Source organism: Haliotis rufescens, unplaced genomic scaffold (assembly GCF_023055435.1).
Source record: "Haliotis rufescens isolate VD_foot unplaced genomic scaffold, xgHalRufe1.0.p SCAF_2, whole genome shotgun sequence".
Taxonomy (NCBI): Eukaryota; Metazoa; Mollusca; class Gastropoda; order Lepetellida; family Haliotidae; genus Haliotis; species Haliotis rufescens.
Window position 1 is genome coordinate 71376248 of NW_025963890.1, and position 20202 is coordinate 71396449.

Consider the following 20202-nt stretch of genomic DNA (forward strand, 5'->3'; position numbering starts at 1 on the left):
ACGGTGAAACTATGTATTCTAATTGCAAGGAGAAGGAATTAGTTCCTACTAATTATTCAGAAATGCAATTTTTATTCTGAACAACTTAACAAACAGAAAGCATTTCAATATGCAACGAATTAAACAAATGCCACACTATTGTGAAAGGTTTCCATGGAAACATCACAAAGTAACCAACTTTGAAAGTTCAAATATTTGCAAACAGAGCAACTGAAGGATTCTCGCCATAATCTAGCGTTAACACACCAGAATCAGTTAGAATCATAAAATTGATGGTACTGTCAAACATTAACTGACAAAAAGGAAAAAAATGTCTTGAGTAAGAAAAATTGCCTCCAATATGAGACAAGTAAGCTATTTCCGATGCACCTAATTATCTTGCCCTCAGTGCAAGCACAGGAACTGGAGAGGGGAATGTTCACAATTTTCACAGTGATTCATGCTGAAACGTAATCAAATGGGCCTGATTTCAAAGCGGAAATTAGAACTTCATAAACTGACTTGACATTCTTCTAGATTCTCTGAGGCTGTGGAAGATCATATCTCAGAGTACAAATATGAGGCGTACAACTGGAAGACGATCCCCGGCCACCATGACTTTCCCCTGCATGGAGTGTGTGCAATCCCTCGTATATCCTGGTACATGATATGGAAAACTGTATGCTTCCTGTGACCCCAAACTTCTGGAAAACGCATCAACAATACAGCTATTTATATCTTTATCTAACTTCATCCCTACATGCCCAAGCGATCATTTCAAGAGGAACATATAAATATATAAACACTAAACTTGAGCCAAATCTTTCAGCATTACCCAGCTACTAAAAATAAATATGTTTTAAAATGAGGTTTCTTTGGACAATCTCACTGAGAAATAAGCAGGGTAAGTGACTTTGTAGATTCTGTCATCCCTAACCTTAGCTGGAATGCAATCTTCCAAGAAACCACATGGGGAAACAAAATGGCCACCAATGATGTCAGTCAGCCGTCTGCTCCGCCCTCTGTGGCTTGTGGGTCATGTGACCAGGAGGGTGACAAGCTGCTGCACATGTGGGGAGGGTGGGAAGGGAGGATGAAGGGATGCCTTATAAGCAGATGGGGAGGAGGGCAGAATGTGTGCGAGCTTCCTTATAAGCTACTCAGAGGCAAACCACAGAACTTGCTTCTGGTAACTTGAGTCAAGTTGTCGGGACCATGTGCGCTAGCACTCTATCAGTAAGCTATACCGGACAGAGGGGGGAGCGCTCTTAAAATGGCTACACAGCCAGGGGTTAGGGGTCAGTGGGGAGAGGGAGGATGGTCCTATAATGCTAATAATACAGGTCACGGAATTCAGTGCCAAAATTACGTCACATCCCCAGCTGAGAGAGCCAGCCATTGCACCTCATGCCAGAAAGTTGTCTTTTTGCACCCCACATGGCTTGAATTCTTCCCTCACAGGAGATAGCTGGAATACCCATATACATCTCTTTCTCTCCTGTATAAAATGCTAGTACCCCTTCAGCATGCAGGCTCCATGTCAATATACCTCTGTCTGTCTGTCTGCGCAGTAGGACTAGCGTCTCATAGAAACATGCACACACCACAATACGGATTGTTTAAATACAAGACTGTAATGGATAACAATGTAACAACTTGAAAGCAACCAGCAAGCGGCCTGGCGCTCTCTAATGCTCCTATCGTGGACGATGATGTGGTTCTATGGTGGTGTGTTCGCCTGCTGTTTACAGCAGCGGGCATGGCGGATGTTGGCCGGGTGTCCGCTCGGGTTCTACCCACAACCGTAAGTTGTCGTGTGCCTCTACTGTGATGCATGGTTTGTGATTTGCTGGCAGTGTGTTGCAGTTTGTCCCCATTCTGAGTGCGATCCACCAACACCCACCGACTGCCTCGTGTCCACCCATCCACCCCACCCGTCTCTGCACCCGTTGATGCCACGTGGTCGTCTCAACTCTACCTCAACTAACTGCTTTGTGTGGAACTGTTGTCAAATTAAATCTATCTCTAATAAAAAGTGAAACCGGGTCTGATGGGCTCCCATCGACCCCTGCTAACCCCTAACATGGCTTGTTACCCCATGCAGGGGGGCCATGCTGCCTATCTGCCTGCTTGATTTCCCCCCACACTGGTTGAATGAAGGGCACCAACTCTCCTACCTAAACCATTGCTTTTTTGAATTTTGGAATTGTGTTTGATCCTGATTACCAGCTACAATTTAATAAAATTTTAGGTGAATTATTCAAGACTTGAACCAATTTGCTATTCTGTAGCTGGTTGAAATCGGGCCAAATTGTAGCAGAGCTTCGGCATTTGGTCCCCTTCAACCAGCTGTAGTTAGCAATCTTATCAACAGATGGCGTCACCCACATAGCTGACCTTGTCGCCATGGTGATGGGTCAGCAGTAGCTGTTTGGCATGCTGATTTAACTAACACATGGGGATGTGAAGAGTGAGTGAGAGGGGAACTGGAGACATATTTCGTATCCTGTGATAAGATAACCTTAAAATCTCCCATATTCTCTACACTGGCTGCAAAGTGCATCACTGATAATAATTGCTCTCAAACAAAATTGCAGCATTATCACTCATGCTAATCTGTATTAATTTAAAACAAATATGCTTTATGTAGCATTTAAGTTCCAAAAATATACCATTAAACATGTGATGCTGAATTAATAGATGCATCACTTTTTTAACTGTACCATTGATGTTTCTCAATTATCTCCCTTGATAAAAAGTGATAAAAATGAAGTGCGACATTAGACAAACTGTTGACTCTCTTATCTATGGAGGTGAATTTCTTTAACCATGAATCAATGTCTAGGTTCCCATCAAGAGCTCTGTGTGCACATGGTAAGTGGATCTACACTTGTATTTCTCAGTTTATTCCACATAAATAACTGGCATATTTGTGAAATAGACCAGAATTGAAATATACAATGATAAATATCATATTTAAAGAAATGACCTGAAAAATCTCCCACCCCGAAAGTACAAAATAATACAAAGCTGTGTGGAGCCATTGATAAATCATATGTTCTTGGTGAATAATATATAATCATTTCATCGTCATCCCAGTTCATCTTCCCACACAGTCACAACCAACACATGGCAGCATAATATATAGAGTCAACATCATCATCATAATCATCATCACCTTCATCATCAAATGAACATGCAATCAAAGCGACCAGCATGTTTCCAAACGAGAAAACCATTTGCATTTCTAGATAAGTTCAGTAACATATCAAACTCAGCTCACAAAATTAAATGAAAAAAAAAAAAAGAGTCAGCAATTAAATGAAAAGTAAGACATTTCAGGAAGTATGGGATGGTTCCAAGTTTGGTTGCCATGGAAACAATGCTTCTTCAAGGTGTGAGTTCTAGGCCGAGCAGACAGAGTGTAGGCCCATGAAAGGTGAAAGTGTTATAAATAGTCCTCTAGTAAAGCCAGCTGGAGGTAGGGGGGTATGGGCTAGGGGGGACCTTCTATCTGTCTCTGTGTAGAATATGGCATGAGTTTCCTCCCAAATCATGTCAAGCATAGCATCGGATCTAATTACACCGGCTTCCCATTTCAAATTCCTCAACACATGGTCTAGAGTTGCCTTGCTCTCATCTAGTATTACAGCTCGACATTTTTGGGGTAGCGGTACGTTCAATAAACTTAATGACCTATGAGAAATCAAGGCTAATCCTCATCATTCTCAAGATCAAGTACAGTTGAAGTGCTTCATTTCGTTTTCTTTATCCTTGAAGGAAGCCAAAATGTTCCAGATGTAAACTCTTTATTTCCTTTCAAACTCAAACAAAATCTGATTCACAATTTGCTGAAAGCAGAACATACTGAATGTTCAATGTAACAATCTACCCGGTATACAGAAGTCATGTTTTGCCTGTGAGACACAGGAACACAAAAATATCATTATGTATTTATGATCATGAAAAATAATGTAATCTGCAGGCACTTATTTCATTCATGATACAATATCTAGTCTTAAGCAAATTTTTCATATCCATGACATATTTATTGACCTTGTTTATATCATTATTCTAAATTTTTCGTCAGTATAGTAAAGTGTCATTTCCAACTTGAACACAAAACCGTATGTTCCAGGTTCTGCCGACTGCCATCTCAAGGTGACGCAATGACCCTCTCCACCAGCTCTGTGGCCTCACAACACATTACGTTGCAGTGGGGGAGTTGGGACTAACGCTGATTTGAACAGTATTTCAGTTACATAATGGCGTATCAGCTTAATGTGGGAGGAACGCCACAGGTCAAAGACTTTACACCACTTTTGTGAAAAACAAGAGCCTGAATATTATCATTATCATGTGATTCTGGGACGCTAACCCATGGCCTGAGGATTATGGAGAACTCAAGTGTGTAAAGGAATAGTAGCATGTCAGTCTTGCCATGACTGCGGAATTTCTATTTTTTTAATCATTTTTATCACAAACCTAGGCAAGACTAGTTTCCTTCTAAAACCAGCAGAGGAAGTAAGGTTCTATTGAAAATATACATAACAATTATTTTAAAGAACGGTTTTCATAGACGTGTTCTACACCTCAGACTACAACCCTAAATACCTCCAACCCCTGTACTACGTGTCCCTTCAAGACAGGTCCCCCCTTCATGGTTGTGGAAAAATACAACTAAGATAGCGATAACACATCAACTGCAACATGATCGTGGCAGTCCATGCAGCTTATCACACCTGTAATTAATCAACAGTCCATATATCTGTGACAATTGTTGAAATATTTCCCTAACAGCTGTAATCTGCTGGAGCACTGATCAACAGAAGCTATCTCCTGCACACAATTATCTCCTCCTCCTTATCATCCTCATCCTCGTTATCTCTCCCACTGTCATCACTGACACAGCGCCACCTAGCAGTCAGTAACCTCCCTTGTCACTGTCCAAACCATTATCAACCGGCAGACAGGAGGGGTAACAGACCAGCCAACATGGCTGCTCCCCTATCTTTCCGCACATGGGCTTGTTGGGCTTTGACGACTCATCTTAAAATAGGGATACCGAACATTTCATTCTGCTACAAAACTCACAAACAATTTCTTCGGATGTGGACTTACTGTAAGTTTATGCTAACTTCAAATGAAGCTGAAAGTTGTATACTCCCCAGGGAGCTGATAATGAAAATAATAATGTAATAATGGGTAATAATGTAGCGCTTTCATCATGCTTTACAGTGTGGATTTGGCACATGATAAATATGCACATTATTATTGTTATTGTTATTATTATTATAATTATCATTATTATTGAAGTTTGCCAGTCCCAAGGCTATATTCATACTAATTGCAAGACAATATCTACAAGCGGTCTGTTCAGTTCAAACCCTGATCTGGACACTGAGAATATCCTTATCACTAGTTGTCCATTATAGTTCACTGCCAGCACTACTCAAGGCTGAAACTACTAAACACCTCAGCCACAAAATCATCATCTAATGAGATCAAGCATTTTCTTACAATACATTTTCTTTCTTTCCTTCTTTGGTGTTTAACGCCACACTCAGCAATACTCCAGCTGTATGACAGCGGTCTGTAAATAATCGAGTCTGAACAAGATAATCCAGTGATTGATATCATGAGCATCAATCCACCAAATTGGGATATAATGACATGCATCAACCAAGTCAGCGAGCCTGACCACCCGATCCCGCTAGTCGCCTATTAATGACAACCATAGGTACTTCTTACAGCAAGCATGGGTTGCTGAAGACCTATTCTAACCCTACAATACAATCTAATTCTACAACACATTTTCATTGAGTGTTACAAATATGAGTGGCTGTTTGCGAATTGAGGGAGACATCTGAATGCTTTCTGATAATAATTTTACAAACATATACCAAACAGATACTCACATGTCTGTTGAAACAAGGTGCGTCTTGGATACAACAATTGGAAGAAGTTAAATGGAAACAGCATTGTCTTATCTATCGATACATCAATAATGGTCTAGGTGCGTGGGATGGTAACTACTGATGGTGGGAAATTAATATCTGCATCAACATGTACCAATTTCTAAGAATTACAGCCCTTATATAATCCTGTGTATTATTATGCCTGTTTAAGCCCTAACAGTTGAACAGTCCGGAATGTGTGCAAGAATCAAGAATTTTTATTGTACAGAACAACTCATGGGGTAGGGAACCAACTAGCTACATTTCAGAGTAATTATAGACATGAAAGGTAAATATACATATAATGTACACTTAAATATTACATATTATTATTATTCACGATACATAAAGGTATATTATATATCGTAGGTGACTGATAGCGTATACTTCGTGTAAATAAATTGATAAGTCACAAAAGTTGTATTAAAGATTAACATCATGTCCTGGCAATGTCTACAAGATGAGTTCTTTTCATAAACATATCAGAGATAATTTTGGCAACAGATTTTGCATTATCAGAACAGGGGTTCAAGACACATGCAAAACATTTGTCACCAATTTGACAGTTTAATTAATGTGTGCATGTATGTCAAGTCAGGTTAAGTTAATATTAATTGTTTAATGCCACAATTACAAATACTCCACCTATATGAAGGCAGTCTATAAGAAATCAAGTCTTGACCAGGCACTCTAGTGATTGACATCATGAGCATCGATCTACGCAAATGTGATACGATGACATGCATCAACAAAGTCATCCATTCTGACCACCTCACCCCCCTCACATGAAGCATGGGCTGCGGCAGACCAATTCTAACCCGGATCTTCACGGGGTGGCTACGTTAAGAAGGATTGATCCTTTTATTTCCAGTAAACTACATTAATAACAAACACGCTATAACAAAATGACGGACATAACCGTTTTTTGGTCCTGTACAGTGTATAGGCTGTATACATGCTAATAACAAACTACGTTTGTAATGAACTAAACTCAGTGGTCCATTTTTTAGTTCCTTATAACTGTAATCTACTGTATTTAAAAAGTCAACAAAAACTACTCCAGCTAAAAACAGAGTGATAACTTCTACTTCATCAAGTTAACCCCTAAATAGAGGCCACAAAACAAAATCTTTGGACTATTATTATTAGAGTGAGTGAGTGAGTATGGTTTTACGCCGCTTTTAGCAATATTCCAGCAATATCACGGGGGGAACACCAGAAATGGGCTTTACACATTGTACCCACGTCAGGAATCGAACCTGGGTCTTCGGTGTGACCAGCGAACGCTTTAATCACAGGGCTACCCGGCCGCCCATATTATTAGAACATCATAGCATCAGTGTATGAAATTAACCATGACAGAATGGTCCTTGTCTAGACTAACCATTTAGTCCCAGAAATAAGGTTATCTTATTTATAAACATATATCTATAAAATATAAAGTAAAATCCAAATGGAGCCCAGAAAAATGCTTCATTTCTGGAGCTGATCTAGCCTTGCCAAATCATTCTAGACTTGAGTTTGATTAAATGCTAATCTATTCTCAAGGGTCTAGGAGACTGACATAAGCCTCATGTTAAACGTTATAAACAAAGGGGACTATGAGTCAAACCAGGACTCGCCTAAATTTCTAACACTCTACATCATTACTGCAATGTCATAAATCTTACAGAGGAATTGTGAGCCAAAATGTTACTGTCATCTGAATTGTAGTGTGTGAGTATGGTTTTGTGCCACGTTTAGCAATATCACGGCAGGGGACACCAGAAATGGGCTTCACACCCATGTCGGGAATCGAACCCAGGTCTTCGGCGTGAGGGGCGAACGCTTAAACCACTAGGCCGCCCCTCTCAGTTGTAGCAAACTGAGACTATACTGACATGATTACCCTTAATGCTCTGCTTGAAACATAAAGAATGAGTGAGTGAGTTGGGTTTAACACTGCTTTAAACAGTATTCCAGTTATATCACGGTGTGTCAGCTTAATGTGGGAGGAAAGCCTGAAGTGATGCAAGTATCACAAGTTTACCACTTTGGTGAAACTCACAAGCACGGGTATAGTGCTGACAAACCTAGAAACATAATTGAGGCGAACCCGGATTCAAACCCACGATCATACAAACAAACAAACAAACTATCAAGCAAATACTGACATTGTCAAACTTACTAATTTTGTCTTAAACATCTGGATCTTGAGCGGTTTCAAGCTGACAAACTATATAATGGGCTCACCTAGAAAGATTACTTATTTACCTTATAACTAGACACAGTTCAAACATCCAATACACCTGAGGAACGAGGAAACACAATTGCATGGTTGTGGTCTGAGCCTCATGTCGATGTCAATTTGCATCAACATAACAACTTCAAAAGTAGCGTAAGAGAAGTTTGGTCTAATTTATAACTTAAAAGCTCAACACAAAACAACTCTCAACTGGTTGTTCTTAGCCTCACCAGGGGTTTACACAGCATTGCTATGAGACAGTGGCTGTTAAAACATTAATTCCACGAAAAATACAAAAAGCAGAATAAAGAAGACCGTGGCTATGTTCAACAATTCATGATGTCAAAAACAATTCAAGTTGATTTTACTGAGTAATCTTATTTCCACCTACTGACTGAAGTTCCTAATATTACTGCCTACAGTTTCAGAATCTTACTGCCTACCGCATATAGTGTCACACAAATAGAACACTACCTGGTGTAGTGTCACACAATAGAACACTACCTGGTGTAGTGTCACACAAATAGAACACTACCTGGTGTAGTGTCACACAATAGAACACTACCTGGTGAAGTGTCACACAAATAGAACACTACCTGGTGTAGTGTCACACAATAGAACACTACCTGGTGTAGTGTAACACTAATAGAACACTACCTAGTGTAGTGTAACACTAATACAGCCAGGCCAGGACTGAGAGATCCTCAGTAGGTGGTCATGTGTCCTAGTCTAGAACCAGCACCTATTATATGTTGGGGTACCAAGTCACACTAATACAGTTGAATCTAGGAATTCCGCCTTTTATCGTAGGATCCTGACACACTCAAGGGACGTAATTCTGACAGGATGTGTCCTGGTTACGGCAGCACCTGCTGTAACCTGCTTCCCACAGCAGGTGACAGCTCTGACAGCTTCTTGGCAAGAGGTAGATCAATGCTGAACTACAGCCAAGTGTGTGCACAATTAGACTCTGGTAGAGACACAGGGCGAGATGGGAACACACTAACGACTCTGCATAGAGTCTGGGTCAGAGTTGGTCCCCAGGAGCACTTGATGGACAGGGCGGTCAGTCTCAGCGACTTTCTTCATAGTGTGTCACTGTACTCTAATAGAGTGGATTGTTGCTCGTAATATCAATCACTGGTTTGTGTGATCCAGAATTGATCATTTACAGCCAGCAGTGGTAAATTAGGCAGTGTGTGATAATTCCAAACATAATAGCAATACAACTGGAGTGAGTGAGTAGGGTTAACCACCACTTTAGGCATATAATGGAGTATCAGAGGTGGGGTGAAATGGGGTTTAGTGAGTGAGTTGGGTTTAACGCCGCTTTTAACAGTATTCCAGTTATATCACGGCGTGTCAGCTTAATGTGGGAGGAAAGCCCAAAGTGATGCAGGTCTTAGACGTTTACCACTTCGGTGAAACCCACGAGCACGCACAGGTATGGTGCTGACAAACCTAGAAACATAATTGGGGCGAACCGGGATTTGAACCCCCAATCATAGGTTTCTGGCGTGCCCAAGGGACGCAACTCTGCACAGCGAATCGCAGCACCTTAGACGACTGGGCCACCCGTGCCCCCGAAATGAGGTTTAAAGTCGTGTCCAAGATTATGGCACTTATATAGCGACGTGCATGCACATGTGTGTGTGTGTGTGTGTGTGTGTGTGTGTGTGTGTGGCTGCTTGTACTAGTCAACACTGATGCCAAATTTATTGTGCTAGACACTTAGACAAAGATTACTGACTACCCTTGTTTTAGACTCTTTATGTCGAGTGCCAGACAGGGTAACAAGAAGTACCATCTTTTAACGTCTTTTGGTATGACGCCCCCAGGGATCGAACCCCGCACCCCATACACTAACATAGGCTTACAAATATCTTAGTGCTTAGGTGATAGTAACTCCCATACTTTAACATAGGCTTTCAAATATCTTAGCGCTAAGGTGATCATAAATCCCATACTTTACCATAGGCTTACAAAAATCTTAGCGCTAAGATGATCGTTACTCCCATACTCTAACATAGGCTTACAAATATCTTAGCGCTTAGGTGATAGTAACTCCCATACTCTAACATAGGCTTACAAATATCTTAGCGCTAAGGTGATCATAAATCCCATACTCTAACATAGGCTTACAAATATCTTAGCTCTAAGGTGATCGTAACTCCCATACTTTAACATAGGCTTACAAATATCTTAGTGCTAAGGTTGTTTTGTACAACGGCACCCAGGATATGGGCGGACAAGAAACAAAGCCTCTACTCTTTACTCACAGATGCTTGCAGTAAATAATTTAATTTTCTTGTAAGTTGTCTTAATTGACATGGCATTCTGCCATAATAATTTCTTCCAAAAGTTGAATCAATCTGATTACATTATAACCTTGAGCAGAACTTGGTGCAGGCTACACAGCCCTCTGTGGGAGGGTGATGTATGGGGGAGCACTGGCTACAGGAGCTACTGGAACTGTCAGGCTGCTTGGGAGAGATGAGGACTGAAATATGACCCCAGGTCACAGAAGCAGATGCCCAGATGAGACTGAAGATAAGCCAACCATGACACAATTGATTAACATGCTAGCCTTTGTGGTGGCAAGGTTACAGGGCTTATTAGCAGCAGCAGCAGCAGCATCTGCACCCTCAAGCTAGGGAGGTGGAGGTTGTCGAGGCACCAGCATAGGAGGGTGTGTGACTTGGGCACCCTAACACTGGGGAGGTTGTAGGGGTGGGGCACCCTAACACTGGGGAGGTTGTAGGGGTGGGGCACCCTAACACTGGGGTGGTTGTAGGGATGGGGCACCCTAACACTGGGGAGGTTTTAGGGGTGGGGCAACCTGACACTGGGAATACTGTAGGGGTGAGGCACCCTGATACAGGGGAGGTTGTAGGGGTGGGGCACCCTAACCCTGGGGAGGTTGTAGGGGTGGGGCACCCTAACCCTGGGGAGGTTGTAGGGGTGGGGCACCCTAACCCTGGGGAGGTTTTAGGGGTGGGGCAACCTGACACTGGGGTGGTTGTAGGGATTGGGCACCCTAACACTGGGGAGGTTGTAGGGGTGGGGCACCCTGACACTGGGGAGGTTGTAGGGGTGGGGCATCCTGACACAGGGGAGGTTGTAGGGGTGGGGCACCCTAACCCTGGGGAGGTTTTAGGGGTGGGGCAACCTGACACTGGGAATACTGTAGGGGTGAGGCACCCTGATACAGGGGAGGTTGTAGGGGTGGGGCATCCTGAGTGTGTAGGTGAGTGTATGAGTGTGTTGGTGAGTGTATGAGTGTGTAGGTGAGTGTATGAGTGTGTCGGTGAGTGTATGAGTGTGTCGGTGAGTGTATGAGTGCGTCGGTGAGTGTATGAGTGAGTGGGTGAGTGTATGAATGTGTCGGTGAGTGTATGAGTGTGTCGGTGAGTGTATGATTGTGTCGGTGAGTGTATGAGTGAGTGGGTGAGAGTATGAGTGGGTGGGTGAGTGTATGAGTGTGTCGGTGAGTGTATGAGTGAGTGGGTGAGTGTATGAGTGTGTCGGTGAGTGTATGAGTGGGTGGGTGAGAGTATGAGTGGGTGGGTGAGTGTATGAGTGTGTTGGTGAGTGTATGAGTGTGTTGGTGAGTGTATGAGTGAGTGGGTGAGAGTATGAGTGGGTGGGTGAGTGTATGAGTGGGTAGGTGTGTGTATGAGAGTGTCAGTGAGTGTGTGAGTGTGTCGGTGAGTGTATGAGTGTGTGGGTGAGTGTATGAGTGTGTTGGTTATGTATGAGTGTGTTGGTGTGTGTATGAGTGGGTGGGTGAGAGTATGAGTGGGTGGGTGAGTGTATGAGTGTGTTGGTGAGTGTATGAGTGTGTTGGTTATGTATGAGTGTGTTGGTGTGTGTATGAGTGTGTCGGTGAGTGTATGAGTGTGTTGGTGAGTGTATGAGTGTGTCGGTGAGTGTATGAGTGAGTTGGTGAGTGTATGAGTGTGTCGGTGAGTGTATGAGTGAGTGGGTGAGAGTATGAGCGGGTGGGTGAGAGTATGAGTGGGTGGGTGAGAGTATGAGTGGGTGGGTGAGTGTATGAGTGTATGAGTGGGTGGGTGTGTGTATGAGTGTGTCGGTGAGTGTGTGAGTGTGTCGGTGAGTGTATGAGTGTGTTGGTGAGTGTATGAGTGTGTTGGTGAGTGTATGAGTGAGTGGGTGAGAGTATGAGTGTGTCGGTGAGTGTATGAGTGTGTTGGTGAGTGTATGAGTGTGTCATGAGTGTATGAGTGTGTCGGTGAGTGTATGAGTGAGTGGGTGAGTGTATGAGTGTGTTGGTGAGTGTATGAGTGTGTCGGTGAGTGTATGAGTGAGTGGGTGAGAGTACGAGTGGGTTGGTGTGTGTATGAGTGTGTCGTGAGTGTATGAGTGAGTGGGTGAGAGTACGAGTGGGTTGGTGTGTGTATGAGTGTGTTGGTGAGTGTATGAGTGTGTAGGTGAGTGTATGAGTGTGTTGGTGAGTGTATGAGTGTGTTGGTGAGTGTATGAGTGTGTTGGTGAGTGTATGAGTGAGTGGGTGAGAGTATGAGTGTGTCGGTGAGTGTATGAGTGTGTTGGTGAGTGTATGAGTGTGTCGTGAGTGTATGAGTGTGTCGGTGAGTGTATGAGTGAGTGGGTGAGTGTATGAGTGTGTTGGTGAGTGTATGAGTGTGTCGTGAGTGTATGAGTGAGTGGGTGAGAGTATGAGTGGGTGGGTGAGTGTATGAGTGTGTTGGTGAGTGTATGAGTGTGTTGGTGAGTGTATGAGTGTGTCGGTGAGTGTATGAGTGTGTTGGTGAGTGTATGAGTGTGTCGTGAGTGTATGAGTGAGTGGGTGAGAGTATGAGTGTGTCGGTGAGTGTATGAGTGTGTTGGTGAGTGTATGAGTGTGTCGTGAGTGTATGAGTGTGTCGGTGAGTGTATGAGTGAGTGGGTGAGTGTATGAGTGTGTTGGTGAGTGTATGGGTGTGTTGGTGAGAGCTTGTAGCTAGAGACATCCTGGAGATGCACATCACAATGACAGTAAAGGTTGAAACAAGAATAAAACTACCCTGTAGTATGTCAACTCTACACTTCCATCCCCACTGACCTATTCTCCCCATGCACCGAACTTGGCACCAACCAGAAGTCCCTTTCCATTATCAGTAAATATCAACTCTCAAGACCATTCGAGTTCCTTCAGCTTGGAGTACAACCCCCTCCACGGTCCCCCCCTGGCATCCCAGCATGTAGCTCCCCCCTCCCTCCCCTCCCCCCCCCCCTCCCTTGAGTGCTTCACATACCTGCCTGTGAGAGATAGAGAGGTCAGGTTACTTGAGAAGGTACCAGTCCCATCACTACAGACAAAAACTACAAGGAAATGGCTTTTCAAGATAGATGCCTCACTTCTAATGATCATACTTCTGTTTCTTCTAAACCTGTACTCTATGGAAATGGTAAAACCTTGAAAAAAGAGGGAGACAAAATCCTTGAAATGAAGGCGTTAACCAACACACAACATTTTCTTTTCTCGATCACATCATAGGGCAATCTACTAAAATCGTGTATCACATCGCATTGGGTTATCGGTGAGAAATGGATATTCCCATCGCCATGGAAACCATATTTTGTGTTGGGTGTGTGGAGATAATGGCAGAGGGTACATTCCAGCATCGTGCATGGCTGATCACAGCAACAGAGAACACATGGCACCAAGCCTGGCAGCACCAGGCATGCATCAGGTACAGATCTAACCCAGCACAGATGGTCAATACGGGACTGGTAACACAAGACTTGACTTCAAAAGTTAACTTAGGATCTTGTAACAAAACACACTCTTCCTGCTTGTTTCAAAATACAACAACTGACCACATGCAGGGAAAAGCTTGTAATAGGACACAGTCTGTTTTGTCATGAATCTACACCATTACATAGTATTCTTGTACAGTCACAATGATTTCACCTGATATATGGGCAGGAATTAGCCCTGAAACATGGATCATAGACCAAACATTGAACTTGGGAGACCAAGAAAACCTCAAACACCTTTACATAAAAAGATTGTCAGTATGCCAAGTCCTTAACACTGAGGAACACTATTTAATGCAATTCAGTAAACTAAAAGGGAGAAGCTCACTGAATTACCTTCTCTCCAATAAAAATATTTTTGAAAATATGAACCACACAAAAAACTATATTTTCAAATGAGCCTATTTACATACTATTAATCAGTACCATGTTTATAATTATGAGCAAAGTGTACCTACCTTTTGACCTATACTGCAATGACATATTGTGCTGTTATCATGTACATTTGATTGTAGTCAATAGCAGTGATTGATAATAATGGGGCCTCGGGGTCCTGTCCAACATGAACCTAGGGACCCCTAAACATGTATGTCTAAACATTAGGATTTTGAAAAGAAAACCTTGACTTTTAAGTTAAATCTAAAACACTAATAAGTATACTGTAATGGTTTCTCTTTTCTATCTATCCGTTTCTTTGTCTGCCTATCCATATGTGTATTTATCTGTTTGTCCGTCTCTCTGTCTAATACAGAATTTGAAATGTAATGTATTGTGTTTTTATGAACTTTTAACCGCCTTTAATAGACCAAACATTGAACTTGGGAGACCAAGAAAACCTCAAACACCTTTACATAAAAAGATTGTAAGTATGCCAAGTCCTTAACACATTGTGTTTTTATGAACTTTTAACCGCCTTTCAAAGATGTGATCATATTCTTGAAGATACACACTACACAGAAACTAGAAGACAATACCATTACACCCCCTGTGCAACAAACAGTCATAGCTGAAAATCTTCACATCTTACTTAATCTTAGTAATGACTAAGTCACATCATTGTTTTAAATATTTAAATAATGATAAGATATTCTCTAAAAGATCATCTGGAGAAAAAAATCATCCAATATGGAAGACAAGTACACCTGAAAAATAAACTTGTAACTGGAGACATGACACATCAGTGCAGCGAAAGTAAATATAAAACAAAACAGATGAGCTCCCCGTTTCTTACAACAGGACGATGTTCAGCGCGTGCATGTGTGCACATGTGCGTGAGTGTAGATGCATCAGCTGCGTGATCATCGGATGATGAGGCCATTGACATCCCATAGTAACGCGGATGATGCATCCTCAACATGTGCTGGCGCAATCACTTTCATACCTGACATCCTGGACCATGCAAACATCTCCTGGAATGCACATTTACAGCGCTGACATGTTTCTAATCACAGATCCTTCTAATGACGAGGGACGTCACACTTATAAGCGTGTGCATCTCACCATACTAGGCCTCTGTTTCTGATTAACATAATGGATTGACGGACAGCATTCTGTATTATAATTGCCATGAAGAACTCCAGTGTATGGAAATAATAAGATCCTAGAACTGGGATCAACCAGATAAGACGGGTCAGGGTAAACACGTCTCAAAGCCCTGATACAATTATTCAGGTCATACAACCCTGTCTGAGTGATATGTGTGTTAGGAGGCCAGATATTTATATTAACATTCAACACATGTGAATAAGCTGCGTATCTGCATAAAATACACAAAATAAAATCACCATTACCCACTGAATTTTGAGTTATAAACACGGATCAAACGTTTCAAAAACCCAATTGTGAAACAACACTGTATATATATACTGATGTATCCTTTTCACACCTTATTACCTATATTAATATACAGATCTTTATACAGATCGAGTGCAGGCATCACATTCATATGAACTCTACTGCAGTGCATGATGCATTAAAACCTTGGTAAATCTCGCTTATTGTTAATTAGACATGTTTATCCCTGTTTAGTCTGTCATACAGACCCTGAAACAACTATATCCAATACAGACCATGCAAGTCTATAGTATTTAGCAAGTCTAAAATTACAGCAGTATCTGAAAATGAAGAGTCTCTGGGCTCCATTATATTATAATTCATAACTATATTTAACAATTGTTTTTATCCGTTCATTTTATATGTTCATTTCAGAGGCAAGATGAGTCTAATGGCTGTTGTGAGTTTATGCATACTGTTACATACTTGGGGCAGATATTAATTAGAAGTCACCTGAAACAGCATTAAATGTAGAATGATACAGCTGTTAGATTAATTGTCTGAAAATGTGGAGCATCTCTTTCAGTAAAGTGAAGTTTTGCTATGATATATTATATGTAACCATGGTAACAGTGTATATCTTCAAAAGTAAGTTTAAGGCTATTTAGTTATATTTTTTGTCTACACAACAGACACATCAACTATGTGGGACTTTTTAAAATCAGTTTACTGAATTTGCCAACCTTAAAATCATAGAAAGTGAGGAAAAAAATGACATTACATCAAATGCAAACTTACCATTCTCACGTGATCACCCAAAATATTGGGTACAAAAAGGTTAAACTGCACGATTGATGAAGCTGGTGGACAAATATGGCCCACATGGGAACAGATTCAGACAACATTTTGAAGAACATAAAATAAATCCTCTCCCTACTCAACTGACCACAAAAAAATCCATAAACAAACACAAAGTATCCCGCCTGAGATAAAACTGCCTGGTTACAAGTATCACAAGACCATGACAACCAGAGAATCAGATTGCTTAAAATATAGGTTCTCAACTTTTGGGAGGACTAGCCAGGTGTTACCATATTTGAGTGTAGTGTACACTTTTAAAAAAAACCAGCTGTGTAAAGTGTGTGCGCCTACCACATGCCTACAATGAGTTTTGGTGTTATTTCCCCAAAGCAAAGATGTTACAGTTTTACCTATTCGTTCACCTGAAGGGATACGCGGAAGCTTTTTCACTGCACATAACACTCAAAAAAGAAATTTTCTCTAATGGGGCATGCGCTAAATGCTGAGGTGTGCACTATACTCAAGAAAACATGGTACTGAGCAGGAGGCAGTGCTCCAGACTACCACGGTCAATTCAGAATTTACTCCACGTAATCATCCTCACTGAGGATTTCAATATTTCTTTGGTTTTCAATACACTTGTAGTACCTTGGGTCCAGAATATCGGATATTTGAAGCTAATGAGTTGGACACTTTTATGGCAATTATTTCAGGGGCTTAAGCTGCTATCATCCTTTTTTGCAAATATTGTGGTTTAATGTGCTGCTTGCGGCAGAGATTTTTAATTTTTGGTGGTTCTTGTGAATGGGCTTCACTGAAAGAGGAAGTCATGTGACAGGCACTTCAACATCACAACAGCCATACGTATATCAAGTTACAAGCTAGATTTTGGGCATTATTTACTGCAGTAGGGTTCATATACATGCAATTAGGCAATACAGAAACAGTAAAGGTATACTGATACGCAAGATGAAAATTCCACATTCTATATTTACAATACAGTATTTTCAAAATCAAATGAGAGCTGCTGTAAAATTAGCGATCCCAAACTTATTAAACACTCAAAACTTTCATTTGGGTTGCAAGTAATTTTGCTTTTCATTTGACAATTTCAAGTTTGGAAAACTCATAAGCTTCATGGACACTGCAATTCATACACATCACTGTGAATATGTTCTCATGATCACTGAAGGGTATCTGTTATGTTGTGTGATAGGCGAGGGTGCCAACCCCTGTAGGAACACCAGATGTCGAGCCCTGTAAGCAGTACTCTGGATGCCGCAGTGCAGTACTCTGAGATGTTTAGCTGGTACGTGGATACCAATATCTAAATGATCAAATCCTTTTTTCTTTTCTTGTAAAGAGTGACAAACCAATCAAATATTTAGCCCAAAGCTAGAGCACACCTGGTCATCCATCCATGTAAACACCCATGTCTAGTACACATGAACCAGCTGTGTACTCTGATATGACTCGAAGAGTTCTTACATTGGGTGGTATGCCGGGTACCTAGAGAGGGGTGGCACCATCATAGCGTATAAGGAACATGTCACATTCAAGTGCCATTTCTTCCGATTTTGTAAGCATAAAACAGTTACCAACATGCTACTAATGGAATTCGGATATCCTTTTCCATGGCTAAAACGTATTGAAATGTAATGTTTTGGGTTTCAAAACGCTAGTACACATTTTGGGAAAACAGGCAATCTGGGATTAAACATAATAAAACATTAACTCTTGAAATGAGTGAGTGAGTGAGTGAGTTGTGTTTAACGCCGCTTTTAACAGTATTCCAGTTATATCGCGGCGTGTCAGCTTAATGTGGGAGGAAAGCCCGAAGTGATGCAGGTCTCAGACGTTTATCACTTCGGTGAAACCAACGAGCACGGGTATGGTGCTGACAAACCTAGAACCATAATCGGGGCGAACCGGGATTCGAACCCGCAATCATAGGTTTCTGGCGTGTCCACGGGACACAGATCTGCACAGTGAATTGCAGCTCCTTAGACGACTGGGCCACCCGTGCCCCCAACTCTTGAAATGCTAGACACTTTCTCGCCTCGGGCGTCAGACATTTATGAACATTTAGTCATGTTTATTAATTAATGTCTACAAAAGCTCTATATGTAAATAAAGCATGACTTGTCATTAGAGCAGGGAAAACCGCATAAACTGTTTACCAGCATGTTGGCATAAAAGGGACATCACTATAAAAAATACGAACCAGTGTGAAAATTATTATGTCTAATCCTGGATTGGTTGTTCTCTCAAAAAAACATGCGTTTTGAAAAAAAAAATTCATTACATTAGAAACGATGTGGTTGTCCTCTTGAGAAAACTTGTGTTCAGGATATAACCCAAATGGAAATGAACGAAAACAGCAGACGGCATGGCCCATGTGAGATGTCGTGTCATGTTCCCAAACAAGGGAGCTCTTACAAGAAAAAGTGTGACGTACCTGGGGTTCCCTCGAAGGGCAGCATGATGTAGAGCGTTGAAGCCGTTGTTGTTGGCGATGGTGATGTCTGCGGCATGCTCCAGCAACAAGGAGATCATATCGTCTCTCTTCTTGCTGATGGCGTCATGAAGTGCAGTGTCACCTTCAGAATCCTAACACAGAACCAGTGAGTGAGTAGGTGAGTTAGGTCTAGCAATATTCCAGCAATATTCCAGCAATATTCAAGGGACACCAGAAACAGCTTCACTCAATTTACTGTGGAAATGAACCCGGGCCTTCACTATACCCAGTTGCTTGTAAACAGCATTAACTTGTGAACAATAAAAAACATTTTAAAATTGCAAAATTATTATGCATATAATACAATGTTATGGTAATCTTGGGTCATAAAGATCCCCACAACGATGTGAATAAAATAATTATGTGACTGAATATGTCAATATGTAAAAAAAATCAGAAATAGGACGCTATCCCTTCTGTTTCCTATTACTTCCAATAAACACAATTACAGATGAACTCAACTGTTCATCTCAAAGTAGAAACAAAATACAGACATGCAGCTGAATCTGTATCAGAGCAAGAATTAAATAAATAAATAATCAAGTCTACTTGATGGTAAAAACTGAGCTGACATCCCTAGGTCAAGGGGAGATAATCACCTGCAGACTCGGGTGGCATCCAAGGTCGAGGAGTGCCCGCACCACCCCGATGTGACCCTTGTTGACCCCGATGTGCAGTGGTGTTTGCCGCCGCTTGTTTCTCGCATTAAGATCTGCCCCTCCCCTGTGCAGCATTTCTATCACAGCTGGCTCATCACCAAAGGCAGCGTGATGAACAGCTCGATCGCCATCTTTGTCCTGTAACCATGGGAGCAGAAAGTTGTTCAGATATGTCAACCACTGATCAAAACAGACACTAGTGAGTGAGTGAGTTGGGTTTAACAGTATTCCAGTCATATCGCGGCGTGTCAGCTTAATGTGGGAGGAAAGCCCGAAGTGATGCAGGTCTCAGACGTTTACCACTTCGGTGAAACCCACGATAGCTTTCTTCCAAACCATAAAGAAAAGTTGGATACATAAAAAGAGGGAGACAACTTCTCGGCATCCAGAGGACCAGGTATTTACCATCTTCCTGGGGCAAGGGAGTTAACTGTCCAGTCCAGTATGATTTGAGATTTTTGCAGAGGTAACGATAGTCTATGATACTCCCGATAAATTAACGTAAACTCA

The 20202-nt window shown here is 41.7% G+C and overlaps 1 protein-coding gene across 2 annotated transcripts in view; it reads right to left on the reverse strand.

The window, feature by feature from the left end:
• Positions 1-20202, reverse strand: part of LOC124133183 (E3 ubiquitin-protein ligase MIB1-like) — a 113893-nt gene that overhangs the window by 74796 nt on the left and 18895 nt on the right. For both annotated transcript variants that reach the window (XM_046497451.2, XM_046497450.2), the window contains exons 12-13: positions 19633-19830; positions 18974-19125 (exon numbers count right to left, since the gene is read on the reverse strand). In XM_046497451.2, the coding sequence (XP_046353407.1) occupies positions 18974-19125; positions 19633-19830 (350 nt within the window). The remainder of the gene's footprint in view (positions 1-18973; positions 19126-19632; positions 19831-20202) is intronic.